This window comes from Tyto alba, unplaced genomic scaffold (assembly GCF_018691265.1).
Source record: "Tyto alba isolate M040663 unplaced genomic scaffold, T.alba_DEE_v4.0 Super-Scaffold_7, whole genome shotgun sequence".
Classification (NCBI taxonomy): Eukaryota; Metazoa; Chordata; class Aves; order Strigiformes; family Tytonidae; genus Tyto; species Tyto alba.
In genome coordinates, this window is record NW_024881328.1 from 23,534,698 (window position 1) to 23,555,945 (window position 21,248).

Here is a 21,248-nt window from a genome sequence, read left to right on the forward strand (position 1 = left end):
AGGGCTATGCAAACGAGCCGTCGCGCGGACGCGCGTCTTAAAGGCGCCCGCCAGGCCGGGGCGGTGCGCGAGTCACGCGTGCGGGTCACGCGCCGCGCACAGCGCGGTTATTGGCTCCTCGCCGCGCTTCGGTGGGCGGAAGCGGAAGCGCGTGTGCTCATTTCCGCCGAGTGGGTGCGCGGGTTGATTCGTTCTGCCCGGGTGATTCGGTCGCCGCCTCCGCCGCTCTTCGAAATGGCGGGTGAGTCCGCGGGCCCGCTCCGCCCTGACTGCCGGGGGGAGCAGGTCTGTGCGCTGCTGGTGCCTCCCCGGGAGGGGGAGCGGGTCTGCGGGGTGGCCGCGGCGGGGCCGGCGGGTGAGGGTGCCAGTGAAGGCTGGCTGCTCTGGGCTCGGTCGGCCGGCGGGAATTGGGGTGCGGGGCGCTGCTGCCTCTCCGTCCCCTGCTGCCCGGGACAGGGCGCCCACGGGCTCGCGGCCCCCGCCTTTAGCCGCAGGAAGATGGAGTGTACCGCCGTGTCCGCTGGTTCGGTGGGGATCAAAAACCCAAGCTTGCTCTTACTTAAAAGTTGATTATCTGAAGCGATAGGAAGGAACTTTCTGATGAGATTGCTGGAATGAAGTGGGGGCTGGATTTGTAAGGCACTTGAAAAATGCCATAAGTGAAACACGTCTTCTGTGCTGGGTTATGCTTTGAAAAACAGGCTTAGGTGTAATTTGTTTGTTACATCCTTCTGCATCATCTCTGGAAGAGAAGTAGTAGCTAGATAATTGCTGGTGGTGTACATGCCACTGTGGCTCGTGAACACCTGTTTATGGAAAAGACTTAGTAGAAACGCTTGTAATGCCCTGGAACATATTACTTAACATGTTCTTTAAAAGAAGCTTACTTAAAGCTTTAAAATGTGTTTTCTTGGTAATAACTTAGAACAATTAAATGCTTTTAATGTAATGCCCTTCATTCTCAGAAAGTAAGTAGAGAGATACTTGTGGTCTGTTTTCTAGTTCCAGAAAAAGCGTTTGAGATAAGTTTATGTTTCTTTTACACATTGTAGCATGCTGTAGCTCTATTAACCTACTTGTTCAATATTTTTGGTGGTTTTGTGTTGTGTGTGTTTTCGGGTTTTGAGAACCTTTTTCTAAACATGTCCATTGAGTAATATTGACATGTAGATTGTATACCTCTTAACTCTTTTGTGAAAAAACTTTTCTTCAGGACTCACTGCTATGGAGAAGAAGCTGGCTGAATACAAGTGTAATACAAATGAAGCAATTCAGCTGAAACTAGGTAATGTGACTTTTTAAATATAGTGCATTTGATACTGGAATACTTTAGTTCCTTCTTAAGAAACTTCCTTATACTTAAATCCACCTAGGTTTTAATATGTACATATTAATGTAAATATACAAACTCAAGTATAAGAATACATAGTCTAGTTTTGTTCCTACAGTTAAAGTACAGCTGTAGGAAACCAGTCCTGTCTGCATAATAATGTCATCAGCAATTTATTAGCATGTTACCAGAGTGCATTGGAATTACCTCTTGTCCTATTTTCTTGAAGTATTCAGTATGTTCTTTTGGTTTCTCTTTTCTGTAATCCTTATGCTATGGGGCAGTCTGAAGTATGTGTCGTCTTCATGGTGACCACAGCAACAGAACAAATTTCTTCAGGGCTGCAAATATCTATTTTTTTTTTTTAACATCTTTCACTTTTGTCTCTTTGAGGGGAAAAGTAAAAAATAAAAGCAAGAAAGAAGACTGGGAAGTGGTGTTGGGTTAGGGGTTTTGCTGCCTTCCTCTTCCCCTTCCTCCCCCCCATCCCCCCCAACATCTGGATTACACAAGACATTTTAATGAATAATGTTTAAAAATCAGACTAGAAAAAAAAGTCAGTCTTTCAAGAACTGCTTATTGGTCTCTCTAGGTAACTTACTTCCTGGGGTACCCAGAATACAAACAGAATTATTGATCTCTTGGTGGACTTGCTTATATATCTCAGACTGATGTGAAGCAGTAATAACTTGAAGAATAAGGCATACCTATCTAAATTCTAATCTTTCCAGCCCTTCAGCATTTTGTTCCCTTGAGCAGTACAAATACTATAATTTATTAAGAAAATAAAAGTAATGAACCTGTTAAGCACTCTTTAGAACTACTCCTAGCAATCTGTTCCATATAGTTTAGTAACATTTTTAATACACAGTCACCTTTGGCTTGTGAGCCAAAATGTCGTTATAACCAGAATACTGAAGTTTTTCAGCCATTGTAATTGTGAAGTATTTCTATTCATCTTAAACATTATTTCAAATAATGGTTTTATGACTAGATCTAACGTTTTATTTTTCACTTCCACCTTTCTAAAACCAAAGGAAAGAATGAGACATCATGACATCTGAGTGAATTTTGTTTAGAAATCTGAGGAGCTACTATATCAGGTTTCAGGATGACTGCAAGAGGGGTTTTAATTAAGGTACCATCTCAGCTAATATTTTTAGCTTCCTTTTTTTTTTCAGAGAGTGTAGATGTTCCACATTAAAATTATACTAGGAGAAAGGATGAGAAGCTACAAAGTGGTACCATTTTAAAAAAATATATATATTTTCCACGTGCATATAAAGGCAGTCATACGCTGTCCCTTTCAGGATCCAGATTTCTTCCATGGTGACAGTTCAGAATTGCTCTTTGGGTTTTGTTTCGTTTTGTTTCTTTTTTGTGTTGTTTTTTTAACACTGCTACTTTACTTCAAATCTGTTGTTCTCTGAGTTAAACCTATGAAGACAAGAGCAACCATTCTCTTGCTTTCAAGAGGGCCAAACTTTTATCTTGTCACTAGGACACTCCTCATTTGCATTTTTCTCTTTGAATAATTCCTTTCCAATGTTATCAGGAAAAACCTCTTTTTTTTCATCTCTGCTTTTACTGGAGTAAAGTGGCAATGAAGCTGTAGTTCAGTATTCCACATGCTCTAAAAACAAAAGCTTTAATAGCAACGTTAACTCCTACAACATTGCATACTTATGCTAATGCAGTATTAATTCATTCAGTGTGTTGTCTTGAGCTCTTTGTGCCTTGTTAATGTGGCTGAATTATCACTTTAGTGCCTAAGTTAGGAGTTGAATCCCTTCCAACTATAGGTAACTTTTTTTAACTGCAAATACGCAGAGGATGTTTGGGAACCAAGTTTCTCAGTCTACTAAAATTTTTCCTAGAAAATCATACTTCAATCTCTAATTTCATCCACTAAACACAAAACATATATTTTATGATGGAAGAACTCCTGTCGCAATTGCTGTGAAGCAACTGCTGTAACTCTATAAGTGTGAACAAAATGCTTATTGAGTAAGTTACTGAGTTTGAGTAGATTCTGTTATAGTGAATATTTTTACATTACCAGAAAAGACCTTGTTTAATACTAAGCTTTGAGGAAAGGTAAAGAGTTGGGGGGGGGGGGGAGGAAGAGGGGCAGAAATCACTGTTTTGGTAATATGGGTACAAGTACCAGTATAGTATTGGTGCAGCTGTTCCGTATGTATCCATGCTGATTCTCCAGAACCTTGACATGAACATAAATGTACCTAAACATTTATTTCCATTCATCATACCGTGAAAACCCACTACAGTGAAGTTTTCTCACCTGCATGTTGGAAAAGAATGGCAGAATGAGAAGGCAATGTTGATTACATGATCGATATGGCTTACTGTGGAAATATCCTAGGCTAGGCAGTGTCCTCAGTGTACAAGATGAAGTTAAAGCCAGTAACATTCAGGAGATGTATACATATATACATCTGTGTCAGTTTCTCTGATTTATTCTTTATTATGCTTATTGATTTGATCTCCTCAGATCAAATAACATGCATCTAAATTGCACAAGATGCCTTTATTTCATTTGTATGCCAGCCTAACATAGGTTCATAATTCAAGTCATCTGACTCTGTAGTAGAAGAATGCGTTAACATCTAGCAGGGCATCTGTGGATAAACAAACTGAAGCTCATGACTTGGTTATGCACTTTTTCTTTTTTCCTTTTTTCCCCCCAGTTCGCTTTCCTGAGGATTTGGAGGATGACAACACAACATTTAATCCCGAGTATAGCCATCAAGTGTTTGGAGATGAGTAAGTTAAAGTATCCAGAATCAAATTAATAGGTCTGGAATAGAAAAGTTGCTTCAAAGTTGTTAGAAAGCGAAAAATCTTGCCATACCAAGTTATTTTAAATGATACAGCAATTCAATTTTATGACTCTATCTCATGAACAGTGGCCTTGGTGCCTAGCTCGTAGAGTTTGAGCCTGTAGTAATTTTATGTGCTATTTTTAAGGTAGATTAGCAGAGAATTAAATACCTGATTTTGCAGTCAGAATTACTTGTTTAAGTTGACGTTGTGTTCATGGTATTTTTCTAAGATTAAGAAAGACTTATAAATTCTTGCTAATAACTCTCATGGTAATGTGTACCAAAAAAAACCCAATATCTAGCAATGGTATATCAATTTATTTTTTATTTTTAGATGGGATTTTTAGTGAATAAAACATCACAGTCAAGTATTAGCATAAACTCACATTGTTGCCTGTTCACTGAATCAGATTATTGAATGTTAGTTGTATTGAATCCAGGGGTTTATTTTGTCTAATACGTACCCTTGTAGCCGGCTAGACGTGCAGAGGATACAGAGACTATAGAAGAGTGCTGTTTCTCTTTTTTCAAGTATGCTGACTTTCATTAGTATTGTAGGGAAGTTAGCCACTCTGACCCTAGCGCTAAAGTGTTCTCATTAGAGTAATATTCAACAGTCTGGCCATAGTTTAAAAACAAAACAAAAACACACAAAAAACCCCTCCACGCACAACAACAAAAAAAAAAAAAAAAACACAACAAAACAAACTGAAACAAACAAAACCGCAAAAAACTCAAGCAACCCACACACCACTAAGGAAAATCCACATGCACATAACTTGGCTTCTTGAAGTAGTTAAGTTTCTTAATTTCCAATCCCTTGAAAAAGCATTCTAAGTACTCCAGGTAGGATGAACTACTTGTATTAATTGTGATAAAATTAATTACAATATTGCACATCTACTGCAGCTATCACTGACAATAATTACACTTTTAGCAATGGGAGAACTCTCCAGTCTGTCAGTATAACTAACAGGCAAATTCTTGTTCTGGCACTTATAATTTAAAATAATTAGAAGTATAAATGTGCTACCATAAAAGAAAAATATCAGTAAAAAAAAATTAGCTGTGCATTAAAACAATGAAAAATGAACATGTTTCACCGTCCTCTGCAGTTCCATTTTTTTCTTGAAAATAAATTCTCTGTACTTCACAACAGTATAGTGTTCATGTTCAGGCAACTCATACTTTCAAAGTATAAAAAAGGATTTTGTATTCCATACTTTTTTGCATTTACTCAATTTCAGTTAGATTGGATAACTATATAGAAACTGTCCACCAGAAATACACTTACTGCTATGACTGGCTACCTATCTATGTTTTATACAGTTTAAATTGCAGTAGTGTATTCCAAAATACTATACTACACTGCAAAGTAGGTTGCAATAAATGTTATTGATCAATCACTATAAATAAATTTTAATGAGTTTAAGATACTGAAAAACATAAGTGCTGTATAGGCTATTTCAGGTATTCTTGAGTTGTCACAGTAAGGGCACAGACACTGCCATACTGCATGCAGAAACATCCTCTATTTTTCCACTAGAGGAGCAAAATAACTAGTAGAAATAGTATAAGGCATTATCTCTGTCTAGACAGTGCACATCCAGTTTGATTCCCTTTTCTTATTAGGAAGCTTAGTACACCTTACTGGGAAAGACGATGTGAACTTCAGAGTGTGTTAAATGAAAGCCCTGTAATGTGAATGTTTTGCTCTGTATGGTGTTCCTGATTGTTCTTTTCTCCTTCCTTAGTGAAGTTGCTTTTGGCTACAAGGGACTGAAGATCCTCTTATACTATATTGCTGGTAACCTGACAACGCTCTTTCGCATCGAATATACATCTAAAGTTAATGAAAAGTTTGACTGTGTGGAGGTAAAGACAGAACCAGACCTGCACTTAAAATATTGAGAAGGTTTAGTTCGGATATGGAAAGGAATACAATTACCTGCAAGAGGTTTTGTTTGGTTTGGTGGTTTTGGTTTTTTGGATTTTTACTTTTTTCTCCTCTTGCCTACGAGCTTCTAGAATACTTGTAGAAAAGCTTTTTTCTTTTTTGTTTCCCTCCTTCTGCCTCTATGCTCTCAGAATATATTTGAGATACACCCACAAAAGCTAAGTTAATCATCCTTTCAGCCAACTGAAGAAAGGTATATGGAACTTAGAAATAGGAATAAAATATCTTCTTAACAATGTTTTTAACTGTTAAATGCTTACATAAGTACCTGTATGGTTATTTAGAAAAACTCAGTTTTCAGAGTGGTCCCTGATGCATTAAGAACACGTAGTATCATCAGAGGTTTAATTAGTTATAAAGAAGAAAAAGATGAGCTTATTTCTTTCCAAAAGAGCTATTGATATGGTTATTGATGAATCTTCATAATACTTGGTAGTATGAAATGACTATATATTTGTACTGGCTTCAAATTACCTGAGAAAAGCTTCCTTTTTTTAAAAAAAAAAAAAAAAGCATCTTTATGACTTTAAGCCGTATTTAAGTTCCTAATTTGAAATTCATCAGAATGTATTTAAGTATTTGCAATGGAAGGCCTATTGTAAAGGAAAAAAACACTCAAATGGTTGGTTTTGATTTTTAAAGATTTGACCTTCCTTGCTCTGAAGTTGTATTAGAATATACTTAGTTCAACAGGCTGTGTCTGGACATGTCTGAAATATTTTTGAGGCTAGGGCAACGTATCTTAGGAGCAAAAGGTCATGCTCTTCAATCTTCAGAAGTTTTTTTTTAAATAAGGACAGAAGGAAAGCCTGTTGGCAAAGTAGTAATCATATTAAAATCCAACAGTCCAGCCTTTCAGCAATATCATTTCAAAATCATGTCACAACAGGAATCCACACCACAGCACCTTTTTACTCACAATCTATTTTCTGTACCAATGGCAAAGCCACTTTACTTCTCTCGTGGTACAAGCAAGGTAAACAAGGTCTGTCTTGCCCTGAGCATACCCTGCAACTTTGCTAAATTAACTTTTGGTTTGTTAGCTGTGTAGTTGCTAATTTCAGCTGATTCAGGATAATCATACTAAGATGCAGACTATCTGCCATACATGACAGATAATCTTTGTGCTGTGAATAGGTGCTGTTTAGGAAAGGACAGTAGTTTCTGCCTTTAACATAACTGGTTAAAACTAAAATCTCACTTGTAATGCTCTGTGAAGTTATTCAGAATTTAGGGTTTTATATTCAAATACCCACACAAGCCCATTCATCAGCCGGTGGTTTTAGTCTGTGATACTGTTTGGTTTCATTATTGCTAAAGCAGCTGCTACAGTCTCTGCTAGGTATAGACAGAAATATTCATCCCGATACCACTATTTTTTTTTTTTCTCCAAGGTCATTTCAAACATGAGATAAAATATAAGATCCCGAAATGTCAAGAGCTAGAACTTCTGTCGTATTTATGAATCTTAATATCATCTCTCTAAAGATGGATCTAAACCATGTTAGTGAGGAAGGCTCAGCAAAGTATGATTGTTTTGAACAGAAGTTGACACTTAATTTAATGAAAATAGACAGAATTTGTCCCTTGGGTGGAGTTGATTCTTTCAAATATCTGAAGAGAGGCTGCTTTCTTCTAGTGTAAGTATTAATAGCATTGACCTCCAAATTGCTTGCTGCTTTGAGATTTGCAGCTGTTCAGTATCTTCCTTTTCATCTGCATTTTATGATGGGGTGGGGAAAAGTATTTCACTAACCTCTAAAACGGTCTTTACTATAAATATATTTATCTTGCTTTGCAGCTGGTCTAATACATTTGCTTTACACAAAAGTTAATGAAAAAGGGTGATTTTAATATTGTGCATCCTTTTTTAAGTAACACTACCGATCACTCCATTGCTCCCTGTGATATAATACATATAATTGTTAGAGAAATTCAGCTTTCAAATATGTTTCTATAATTATTTTAAGTCACTTTGAAACAGCATCTACATGGTATACAAATGTTGTAACTGTCTGCTAGTACAAGAATAATCTCTATATTAAAATTATCCAGAGTCAAATGCAACGTACAAAGGCACACTGCCTACTTAAGTAGACCTACTACAAATCAAGTTTAGTTACAAGCCTATGCCAAATTCCCCATCATCACCTCGCATGATTCTGATTATGAAGGTAATACCTTATAGGCAGTACTTCCATCAGCTGAACTCTTGACTGGCTTCATTCAGGGTTTTGCACGCTTCGTTGTAAGTGGCTTTGCCTCTGTTTAACACTGCTGCTGTAGTCAGCTGGATTATTTTCCTGAACAGAAACTTGTGTGTCATCGTGTGCATACATGCCAGTTGGTAAGATACGAGTGTCTTGCTCTGATAAAAGAAATAAACCTCTCACCAATATGAAATGAATACTCAAGGGAAAGGCAGTAAACAAATTTTGGTAACTCCTTGAGTTATGAGCACCTCAGAGAGAAGTGTTTGGAAAGGGCCTACTAAGTAATGGATGTTTCCATTAAAAAGTACAGGTATTAATGAAACAGATTATTTGTGTGCTGTTGATATTTCAAGATTACAGCATTCCAGGACTTACTAACTGAAAATGGATCACTTAAACTCAGGCTACCACTCAAACTGAAGATTCTGGGATTTTCTCTGTAAAAAAAGGGAGATCTTATTAACCCTAAAAGTAACAGAGGAATATAATTTAAGAAAATAAACTGTATCAGGCCCTATTTCAAAGGGAGAGAAATTTTAAGAGGCAGTAGGTGAAAGTATGTTGTCATATAGAACTAAGAAGGATTATCTACTGCTTTATCTGCTAAACCTCTGTTCTCATGATTTATTTCATTCTGTTTCATGGAAAACAAGTTTTTTCTGTGATGGCAGCCAGTGATGGATGCCTTATGCTACATGCTTTTAGCAGGTGAAAGTTTCTCTTCCTTCTTGCCACTAATGAAGAAACTTACATATGTGAGGGGAGCAAAATTACTTAAACATTATTTATATAATACTTGTTACTGCACATTCACCCTTTTTAAATATTCCCACATAACCTGAGTTATTGAACTGATGCTTGGAAGTATTGTTTAATTCTAGATTATTTTTACATGCCTTTTTCAGGTATGTAAAATGAAAGTTGTTGCAGTTTCCTACAGCTTTGTCAGCAGTGCAGACTTAAGATCTGCGCAAACAGTGCACTTGCACAGTTTAAAAAAAACCAAGCATTTCTAAAATGTTCCATACAAACACTTTTTCTTTCTATAATTAATTGAATCTGGAAAAAATGACTGATTTTGTGTAATGCCGTTAAATCGGTAAGTGTTAAGAAAATGTTTAGTATTGCTTTAAGAAGAATAACAGAAGTTCTGATAAATGCATCTCCTTTGTTTTGAGAATGAAATGGATGTAAAGACTGTACACAACTGGGTTCTTAAACCAAGCATTGTAGAGCTATATTTTAACCGCTTAATAGCGCTCTCTACAAATATAAATATAAATGTTGGTAGTACCAAACCATTAAGAATAAAACTTGTTTGTGCTGAACTACATCCATCTTTCTCTACACTAAAAATGTAACTGAATGATAAAGTGCTATTCATTTGCAGGTGCATTGCTTCTACTTAAGGGACTGTGGTTGAAAGGACAGGAATTAGTAGCATGTTGTATTAGCCTTTTGTAGTGTATTTTGTTCTAAGCATCTTAATTTCCCTGTTTTGAATGCTAAGTAGCAAGGGTCTTGGTTTTGAACTAATACCCATCATGCATGTAAACGGTGTGAAAGAGCTTCTTAGTAAGTTAACACAAAGTGTTCTTGTGTCAGTCCTTGTGGAAATAGATACAATACAAACATTACAGCTGAACTCACGGCAAACTCCATTAAGTAAAAACCTGGATTCATTGTCCGGAGGAAAGTTTGAATTGAATGTAAGCTCATTTTATTGAATGTAATGTCAGGCTTTTAGGGGCTGTATTGAGGAGTACGGTTTTGTTAAGTTGAGACCAATTCATTAAGTTTTATTGCCTGGTGAGAAGCAGTAATACGTTATTGTGAAACTTCATCAAATATTCATGGTTAAAAAGAAGTAGTAAATGTATTCAATCAAGTGGTCTTTTGGGGGTCTGAAAAGGATTATGAAGTCTGCTCAGCTGATAGACTCTAACTTTCATTCTGATTATCTGAAAAGAGTAATTTTAATGTCTGAATTTAATTTTGGTGTCAGAATATTTTGTCTTCCCCAGTATGTAATACTACAGGTCAGATTTGCTGGCAGCATCCTTAAATTATACATTATTTTAATTATTTTATGTCAAACTTTTCAAAATGTTATTTGATTAGCATGCAGGATGTTCTCTTGTGAGTTTGTAATGTGTTTTGCAGCTGATCCTACAGGCAGGCATTTCAAGCAGGGAGATGTAAGAATGCAAGAGTATGCTAGCTGTCGCTTCCTGTTCAGGAGCTACCATTTTTGGTCTTTGTCCTTTTTCCTCCACTTAATTCTGCACCAGCTAATACCTCTTGTAAGCTGCTTGTTTGGGAACCTGAGTTTCACAAGGCTGTGTAGCATAGCCTTGGAGGATTGCTGCTGGGAAAGTCTTAGCTTCTGTATATGCTGCACTTTCAGAACAGCTATCAACACTTTTAGGTTTTACATGAACAAATGTAACAGGCTCTAAACATTTGTGTTCATGAACGTAGGCTGTAACTATGAGCTTTTTGATGCTTACAGTGGCTGGATTGTGACTTTTCTGGATCTTGTCAGTGCAGATCCTTTACTTAGTGGAAGTTCACTACTGAATAACAGGAACACTTGCTTTTGTTTTTTTGTGGGGGGGTTTTTTGTGTTGTTGTTGTTTTGGTGGTTTTTTATTTTGTTGTTAATTACTCTTAGGCCATAGCATCACTATATTCATTTCTTATACCACAGTAGTGACATCAATGCTATCTTTTTCTAACCTTCCACTGATCCTGCCCCCTTTTGTAATCTCCAGGCAGATGATGTTGAAAGTAAAATTAGAGAAATCATTCCTCCTGGTTTTTGCACAAACACAGATGACTTTGTTTCTCTGCTGGAGAAGGAGGTCAACTTTAAGCCCTTTGGAATGCTTCTACACACATATTCTGTCCATAATGAGGAAGCTGGTGAAGATATAACATATCAGATATACAAGGTATGAAAAATAAATTAAACTTCTGCTTTTGAGCAACCAAATTAAATTTTGTTTTGCAGTGATGCACTTTCAGTAATGTTTCAACTATAACGTAAATACTATAATTTCACCAGTTTATTAATAATTATAAACATTCTTTTTTACCTTGGAGAATTTAATTAGGTTTTGCATATTTTTTCCCCTCTTACATCTGTGATAGGTTTCACCTGACTTCTCCTGGCTTTTTCCCTAGGCTGACATGACATGTCCAGGCTTTCGAGAATATCATGAAAGGCTTCAGACATTCTTGATGTGGTTTATTGAAACTGCAAGCTTTATTGATGTAGATGATGAAAGATGGAACTACTTTCTAGTGTAAGTACAGTTCTAAAGCAACAGTGGACCTTATTACCTCCACAAAGCCTGCATTTTAATTGTGGCTAGCCAATTATTGGAACAGTATAATGATATTTTTCCCAGAAAAGAAAAACTATTGTTTATGAGGCTTGAGTTTGCCTCCATTATGCTTTGGGAAAGCTTGAGAATAGAGCTGAATTAAATGCTGTTGTCCGTTAGAGCCCTGAATGTAGGCTTAAACAGTAAAATGAGCTTTGCCTGTGTTTTCTTTTACTTGCCACCTATTCATCTTTATAATAGGCAAGTGCACTGAAGTGCTGTAAAGAGGCCTGATTTATCCAAGTTGCTGCACACCAATTAAGTGAATTGTACATTCAGAACGTAGCAGGTGTACCCATTGGGCCCTCGCAGAGTAGCTTGCTGACACTGAAAATTCAGTTGGAGAATGGAAAAGAAAATGGACACTGCATGGGAGCGCGACTGTAATTGACCTGCTTGGCTTTCTGTTTTATCTGCAGATTTGAGAAGTATAATAAGGATGGAGCTACGCTCTTTGCGACCGTAGGCTACATGACAGTCTATAATTACTATGTGTACCCAGACAAAACCCGGCCACGTGTAAGGTAATTGGTGGTGTAACTCGTGCCTTGCCTTTTATTTCAGAAGAGGGAACTGCTGAAGTTCCCAATACTTGTTTATAATGGTGTTGATTTGTTTAAAAAAATCCCCATTATTAGCTGGCTATGCACTGATTTATTTCATTGTTCCCTTCTTGAAGCGGAGGGAATCTCAAACAGGTTTTGAATATTTAGTAATTTTAAGATGCTGCTAAAAATGACATTTTAACATGAAGATTGCTACATGTACTTTAATCTAAAAGGAAATGCCATTTTGTTTTTAAGCGTTTACATTATAATGTTTGCAAATGCATGCATTTGAACTGAAAATACATTCCTTTGTCTGTAGCCAGATGCTGATCTTGCCACCATTCCAAGGAGAAGGCCATGGTGCTCAGCTGCTTGAAACAGTTCATAGATATTATATGTCCTCTGCCACAGTACTTGATATAACAGGTTTGTGTTAAATTTCTAACTTGGTTCACCTGTTTAATAAGCAACTTGGTAACATTCACAGGTTGTTAGCCTGCAAACTTCCACGTTTGTTTGTCAGAATTAAATGGCCTTTTGAAGATTTAGCTTCAGCTCAGTTCAGGATTAATAGTGCCCTGGTTTACAGAAGAATTGTATATAATGTAGCTCCTTAAATCCTTTACTTAGAGAACAGCACACCAGGAAAATTCAATCCCTAGCATGAACGGATTACCAGCTAATTAGCCATTTTATTGTGAGATACACAGCTGAGTTTGCCAAGAGATCAAGCTTTGTCAAAATCCTTGTTCAACTTACTCCTATTAGCTGAAACTCAAAATTGGAGGAGGGGACCAAAATAAAATAGGATATTAATATTAATGTGCAAGCCAAAATTTTACAGACAGTAAAAATCTGTAGAGAGTTTATGTTCCAGGAACATGCATTGCAGGCTGAAGGCATTCATGATACTAGAGGTGTGTGCATAAATACCTAAAAATAAAAAAAATATTGAGGAAGTGGCAGAGCGGAAAAAGGGTATGTGTGTATAAGAAATATCATACAAAAAATTACTGCAAACATGACATCTCTCCTGTGGTTTTAAGTCCAATATAGGAAGAAATGCAGTTCAGACATACGACTTGACTATTCATTTCTAGGTGCTGTCTCAGACCTCATCTTAGTTAGAAATAACTCCCCCATTCCAATTAAAATACAACAGAACACTTGCTTTTATAACGCACTGCTGCAAGGATAATCCTGACATAAAGTAATCCACCTCATGATTTTAATCCAGTTCATAGGAACCTAAGAAAGTATAACTTCATTTATGCAACAGGAAATCATGTGCATCATGCATTTACTATCTTCCATTTTCCTTATAATAGTACAAAGCTTTACATAGCTTTTATAGCGGAGGATAAACAAAGTCTTAGCATGGTACTGCATAAATCATATGACATGTCAGTGGCATAGTGCCTTAAACACAGGTTTGTAGCAAACAGCAAATGTGCACTAAAACAGATTATGGAATAAACCAGGGGGAAGCTTGCAGTATTCTACATGGCACTTAAGTTATGGAAATTAAGGCTTTTATGAAACTATTTATTGTCCTTTTTAAGGGGAAGATCAGGCTGGACAATCTTGATACGGCCAGTATATTTAGTTACATAGCATCTAAAATTGTGAAGTAAAGACTTTAACCTTTCTGAAAAGAAAGGTTAAGATCTACTTACCTCTTTGAAAGAGTTAACACTTTTTTAAAATAAACACTTTGGAGTTTCACATTTCCAACAGATATTTTGTTGTCCTTATAATTTGTTGTCCTGACACAAGCAAAATATATGCTGCAAGTGCTTACTGTACAGAAACTGCCTTGTCTTTCTTGTAACTAATCTGAGCGAAAAGGAATGGAATCAATTAATTTTAGCACAGCTTTTCCAATCTCTTTTGCAGAATAGGTGCTGTAAGACTTGCAATACAATATTAGGCCACTCATGCACAAAACATTTTAGCTGATAAAATAATCATAAGCATTCTCCAACACAAGAAATAAATTGCCAGTTGTGCAGTGCTGCATATACACAGCAAAAACTTCTATCCCAGTCCTCCTCCTTGGTAACTTACTAGCTGTTGATCATCTTTAACTGCAGATTTCAACTATTTACAGTCATCCTCAAAACTAAAGAAAAACACAGCTGGCATATAAACTGTTTAGCCATAAATTCCACAATGCTAGTCCATGGAAAAATGAGTGGTGTGAGGGAAATGTGACCCTGCTACCTATTTGTAGTAAGTCTGTCTAAACAATGAAGTAAGGACGAAATAAATGTATTCACAATGTTGTAGGCATTTTCCTTCTGCATGGTTCATAAGTAGGAATAAATTTGCATATGGGACCATGGTGATGTTCACAAAAACTAGTTCTCAACTTTGGTGTTTTTTCTAAAGTGACAGTTTTGATAGTTATGCTACCATTTTATGTCAAATGGAAGTAACTTGAAATTGTAACCATCTTTCGCTGAGGTGCATCCTTTTAATTTTGGATAAGATTGTCCTTTGGGTCTTTGTACCTTTCCGTATCTTCCTTGCTAGCAAAGACTGTAACTCGTGGTCAATATATATCTTCAGCTAGTTTAGCTGTATACATTAGGATAGCTTCACCAATTTTTTTTCCACTTAATTCGTGTTCTAGTAGCTGTACCACTTTGTCAAATACAGAATAGATGGAACATGCAAGAAAAAGGCTTTATACATAGAGTAATTTTTTTTTCCCAAGGAGTTAAACTGGATTAACATGTATATTGTTAGTCTTAGAAATGCGTATATAATATTGTGTACAGAAAACAGTAGAAGTTTTCACTTCTGCAAGCTCTTTAACATCTACTGTCAAACATCTAAAACTTTGATAGCAGTACTTACAATTAAGCACATTTTATATAATGATGAATACTGTATCTGCTTTTGTGTTCCATAGTTCTTTGTAAGTACATACCAGAGATGAAGAATCAAATAAGGCTAATATTAACTATTTTTTTTAACTCTTTCTAGCTGAAGATCCATCTGAAAACTACGTGAAGCTGAGAGACTTTGTTCTTGTAAAGCTCTGTCAAGATTTGCCTTGCTTTTCCCCAGGAAAGTTAATGCAAGGTTTCAGTCAAGAAATGGTGATGGAAGCTCAACAAAAACTGAAAATAAATAAGGTATTAAATCAGAACAGTTGTAGTTGGGCACGTTATTATCAAACTAGTAGAATAACAGTTTAAACATAGAGGTAGAGACTTGGAATTTACACACTTTGGCTTATTTCAACAGATTTTTAGGATGTGTCTGGAAGGGAAATACCTAGCTTGTGGTTTTAGATAAATGCTATTTTTACCTGCTAATTCTGCTGATGTAATAAAATTTGACATGGTTTCCATTTCTTTGAAGTATATTTATACAAATAACAAGTGTTGTTTTGGGAATGCAGAACACAACAGCTACTAAGGCAGCTATAAACACTTGGAGAACTAAACCGTTAAACTGAACAGTTAAATTTGCTGGTAAACTTAGTAAGTGATTAAACTCATTAGTGAGTATGGTAGTGAAGAGACAGAGTTGCTTAATTAAAAATGTATTTGCATGTGGTTTAATGAAAACTTTGAGGCTTGAAGGATGGAGGATGTGAAGCCATATTCAAATGTGTTCATGAAAGTAGTATAGCTTGTATACAGAAACTACGTCTGTAGCTTTCTTTATATGTCTGGTATCTTAAACCTGAAAGGGTAAATAAGTTGGGTCTGAGTTTAACAGTATCTAAACATGTGCTAGTGTAGCAAACAAACCATCTAATTATTTTCTATTACTCAGCAAAAGAATTCTTGGTCTTAAATTCTGTGTTCATACAGATGCAACAGTTAATAATAATATAGTAGCAGTATTATATTTTTTTCTTCACAGGTGTGATGCTAGCTGATCCTGGCTCCAAAAACACTTGAATTTTTCCATTCTTTCATTTTCTTCCCTTGTAAACAGAAACCTTTAAATATTGTTGTTTCATTCTCATATTTAGAACTTCCAGGGGGACTTATGCAGGGTGGTAGGTATATGGAGATTACTAAAATTGGTAAAGTAGATAATGTTTAGTAAAATATTGCTTTATGTCACTCTAGTTCCAATCCTTTTGTTGTTTGAAGTATTTTTAGACTCTGGCTTCTGGACTTTCTCTGCTCATTTACAATAGATCCTTGAAGCACTTCTACAGCTGTTGCAACGCTTTGAGAGATCAGACACTGGCTGCATGGAAGAAGATGGTTTTGAAAGAAAAATAAGAATGTTTATTCATTTAACCCACCAGATAGGATAGGTTTGACAGAGGCTTTGTCCATGCTGCTGTCTTCCAATAAGCTGAGGAACTACTCTAATATTTCAATATTTCTCCATTTTGGGTTGTATTGAGTGACCTCTTTATTCAGACATGTTTTTTATTCTCCTTTCTGTTCGTTAGCAACACACAAGACGAGTTTATGAAATTCTCCGATTGCGTGCAACAGATATGGGTGATGCAGAACAGTCCAGAAGCTACCGGTTGGACATTAAAAGAAGACTGATTGGCCCCTATAAGGTGTATATGACTTAAGTATCATTTAAAACTTATTTCAAGGCTAATTATACTTGATTCTACTTTCATTTCCATAAATGCAGTTGATGCCAATTATGTTGCCAATCAACTACTCTTAGTTCAGCAGTTTTTAACTGACATGTATACAGGTGCAGAGAACATCCATGCAAAGCAGTGCTGAAAGTCCTGTGTTTTGGCTCCTGGCTGCTTCCTGCCCATTTCCAGCAGGAGGTTACTACTAAGCTTATGTTACCTAGCTACAAGTGGCATTATGGCCAGGTAGGCTTAAGTTGGGGGAAAAAAAAAATCAGTTTCTTGAAAAGTTTAAAAATGCCTTAAATAGGCAAGCCAAAAATTTAGAGATAGATGCTGTAATAAATTTACACTGCAGACTAGGTATAGTTTAGATTCCTGTTTTAATTTTTAGTTAGCTCTTTACTTCTAGCAAGCTGTTTTGTTATCAGCTGTGTCAACATAGAACTCTGCAGATGGAATATAAAATAATTTCAGCAGTTCAAGCAAGTACTAAACTTAGTATAAAGTAATTTTCTTAGTTCCTATTAAGTATACTTCTTAGGATCTGCAGTGTAGTTGGTTTGTGTTGCATAAACTGACCCTTTGAGATACAGATTTAAAAAAAAAAAATCCTAGTTGCTAATGGCATCAATCTCAATATTAAGAGTCAAAAGACGACAAGTAAATCTAGGTTTATTGCTATAACTAGTATGGTAACTGCTCTCTCCAATTAAGTACTTGCTAAGCAGACTAAAATCCTGTTGGAAAAGTCTCACAAAGTATGAGAAGTACTTTGATTAGCATGCAAGCCTTCCTAAAGCAGCACGTACCCTATTACACTGAAATAGCAAAACTTTGATTGTACTCATGTTGGACTTATTGGGGCTGCTAGCAGAAAGGAGAACCCAGCACTGTATTGAATACTTGCCTCATCTGAAGATAACACCATGTCATGCTGAGTGGCAGGACCTTAATCAAAACGCTTTCTATTCTTTTCCATGAGTGTCTTGTCTTATTTGCTAAATCTTACTCGGTGTCCCCTACAGATAAGGCTGTGATTTTTCAGCTAACAGGACTGTTACATGGTGTCAGTTCCTTCACTCAGCACTGAAGTGAATTCAAAATTCTGTAAGCAGATTCAATTCTAGTGCTTATAGCAGTTGTTTCCACTTCGGTCTTTGCATGCAATAAATGCATTAATAATGAATGGGTTTTGTGTTGCTGGATATGCAAGATTGCCAATTCAGAATATTGCATTTTTAAATTTTTCAATTACTTCAGTGAGGATTCAGAGGAATCCTTAAAGCAGCTAACACTTTTTCCCTGATTTTAAGTTTCATGTTCTGACATACAGCCATCTTGTTTACAGTAGTTCTGCAAGTTTTACTCATACACTCATTTTAAGCAATATTTCTAATATATTTTAGTCCTGGCACTGTTTTCAGAAGCTTCTCAGAACTGCAGTTAACTAACTTTGAATATATACATATAATAATTTGTAGGGAGGTAGAAGCAAATTCTAATAAAAAATTGGGAATATTACTGCATACTCTAATGTTGATATAATTTTTTCCTGTAAAGCACTTGATAGCTTTGTTTGAACAGTGCTGTACAGATGTAGGATAATTCTAAATTGCCACTACCTTAATTTTAGTAAAAATAGTATTGCATCTTACAGCTATTTCCTGGCTAACATTAGCATAAGTAAAACTGTATGCAGAAACCCCAGATGAAAAAACCTGTAATACATCTATTCCCCTTGAAGTCTTCACATTAACAAGAAGGCTCTTACATAAAGATCTCAGTATTTTTACCATATGGCACCACTATATTGGAATGACTGATACAGCCAACTATGATCTCTGTGTAAGTACTACTGATACAGGAAATAAAAGATTTGGTATCTTAGTGAAAACGGCACCACTGTAAGGTAGCTCAAAGGGTGAGCAGCTTGTGAAATTTCAGTTTCACTGTGGCTTCTCTAGTTCTGAAGCGCTGTGCTTTTTATGCTCAATAGTGGACTGTGCTGGTAGACGTGTCTCCTTGATAATGTCTGCATTCTTCATGTCATCCCTTTTGGAAGTAAACACTGCTGTGCTGCTGTTCGTAATCACAATACTTTGTTTGGTTTTGCTGCTTGAACAGAATATCCTTTTCTACCCAACCCAATAACTTGCTCCTGAAGAATCCTCTTGAAAGTGCTCAGGTAAAATATCACTGATTGCAGGTCTCAGTCTTGTGTACCTGGGTATGCTGGTAGTAAATTTGTGGGGAAATTGATACTGAAACAGGTGGTTATCTGGAACATGCAGAGAGAGTTTGCTTTTTACCTGGAATCTGGAACTTGCAGATCACCTAACACTACAGTATCAGATGTAATGGGCATTTAAAAGCCAACACCTTTTTTCAGAGCTAGTATTTATAATCTTAACATAGTCCTGTTAATTAAGCAGACCGAGTTCTAGAATAAGGAGGTTTTTGTTTTTCTGATGACTAAGCTTGCTCAGAAGGTATTCATCTCTGTTTTCATTTTGGCTACTCAACACGTCTTGAGTATCTTACGTGTTTTGACTAGAAAGAGCTAACATGGATCTAAAATTTGAACAGCTATGCTGCTTTTGACATCTTTCTATAAGGAAATATTTCTTGATTATTAGTCTGAAATGTGCCTGGAGGTGTTAACAGGATGCCTATACTGAACCTCCTTTTCTGAACCAAGCTTTGCATATCTGTGAGAGGTTATGAAAGGTTTCAAGATCTTACAGTTTACTGTGAACTCCATTCCTTCCTCCTGACCCTCAGCATCAATCATAGAAAGAAAACAAGTTTTCCTTCGGGAGAAAAGTGTAAAATTAGAGTACAGAAGGGCTTTAATTTTTGAGACCAATGGTAGAAGTGTAATAGTTTGGGAAAATTTTGTTGTTTTAACAAACTCAGTGATTCCATAGGCATTGCAAAGATTTATTGATAAGATGCCAGGCATATCTAATCCATATATTTCTTTTTTTGTTTAATGAAATGCTGAATGACATGTTGCTTTTAAAAAGTGAGGGAAGATTGAAAAATAGAAAGTAACTAAGGAACTGAGCAGCTCAGAAATAGGTATCAGCTGTATGAAAATGTATCTGGGAAAAGGAAAAACACCTCAAAATACTTTTGTATTTAAGAAACAAGTAAAAACATCACATATGTGACACAGCAAGGGGAACTCATCTCCTTGCTGTACAAATATGTTTATGCTTGTAAATAATCTTGCTGCATTTCAGTGCTGTTACTGCTAATCCCTGGTAATTTTGAACAGGGACAAGTTCATTAAATGTTTTCTGTGTGCAGGAGGCTTAAAATTATTTTTTGATAGTTAATTATAGGGAAATTAGTTTACTGAACAGCCATATAATAGGACACCAGTGTGATTAATGTCAGCATAAAACTAAATATCCTGTTCAATTTTCTACACTCTAGTTTTTCATGTCATATGTTTTCAGTAGTAGACGTACCATTAGACCTAATCTATTTGGTTAAGGAAAAACTTTGAAACTGTTTTTCAGTTCACTAGTTCATTGGTAATAGAGAAACTATGAGCCTTTAACAGAAAAGATGTCCTAATCAAACACCGTTAACTGTTTTTTTCCTAGGATTGGCAACATCTTAAAGAACTAGATACTAAAATTGAGTAAATTTAATGAAATACTGCATTTTTGATGATTGGTTGTGTTCAAACTACTGTTTGTTTGATTGCTTAGAAAAAGCAGAGAGAACTTGCCAAGATGAGGAGGTGTCTAAGACCAGAGGAGCTGACGAATCAGTTGAACCAAATAGACCTAAACATGCAACATGAACAGTTAGAAGAGAGCTTCCAACAACTTGTTTCAGATTACCGAAGAGTCCTAGAACGACTTGCACAAGCATAAGGATCCTGCCTGTACAGGAAACCTGCAAATTTCTATACAGTGTTGTAAAGCACATCCTTAATTGCCACTTAACTGCAAAAAAATCTCATGTGACGTTTTAATCACATTAAAGGTGACTTGTGTTTCTGTGCATTTTGAATATTTTCTATTTTTGTGTTGTAGATTTTTAAGTGTTGTACTTCAGGTTTGGGGGCACTTATTGCTGAAATAAACAATGTAGATTCTCAGATACAGTATCACTTTAATTGTATGAATTTACTTTTACCTTTCTGTTTTGCCTAAAGACTTAATAGATACCTGAATAGCAAATCAGTACCTAAATCTAAGCCATATAAATATCGCATCTCTCTTAAATTTCTCTGAACTTGACCTGCCTCAGGCTGTTCTATTTGGATCCTGTTGTACTGTGTAGGGCCCGTGCACTCTTTGGCTTAATGTCCCATGAGCAGGTTACAAGACTGGTTCTGTGGTCTGGCTGGCATGCTTCCTGAGTACAGGT

General features: G+C 36.3%; 1 protein-coding gene across 1 annotated transcript; it reads left to right on the forward strand.

The window, feature by feature from the left end:
* The first annotated feature begins 145 nt into the window (after positions 1-145).
* Positions 146-20,985, forward strand: HAT1 (histone acetyltransferase 1). Its single transcript, XM_032989763.2, has 11 exons — positions 146-241; positions 1,214-1,285; positions 4,039-4,114; positions 5,928-6,048; positions 11,118-11,297; positions 11,530-11,651; positions 12,152-12,256; positions 12,600-12,706; positions 15,272-15,423; positions 16,710-16,826; positions 20,582-20,985. The coding sequence occupies exons 1-11, from the start codon at positions 235-237 to the stop codon at positions 20,747-20,749; spliced, it is 1,227 nt and encodes a 408-aa protein (XP_032845654.1). The 5' UTR covers positions 146-234; the 3' UTR covers positions 20,750-20,985.
* Positions 20,986-21,248: the final 263 nt, after the last annotated feature.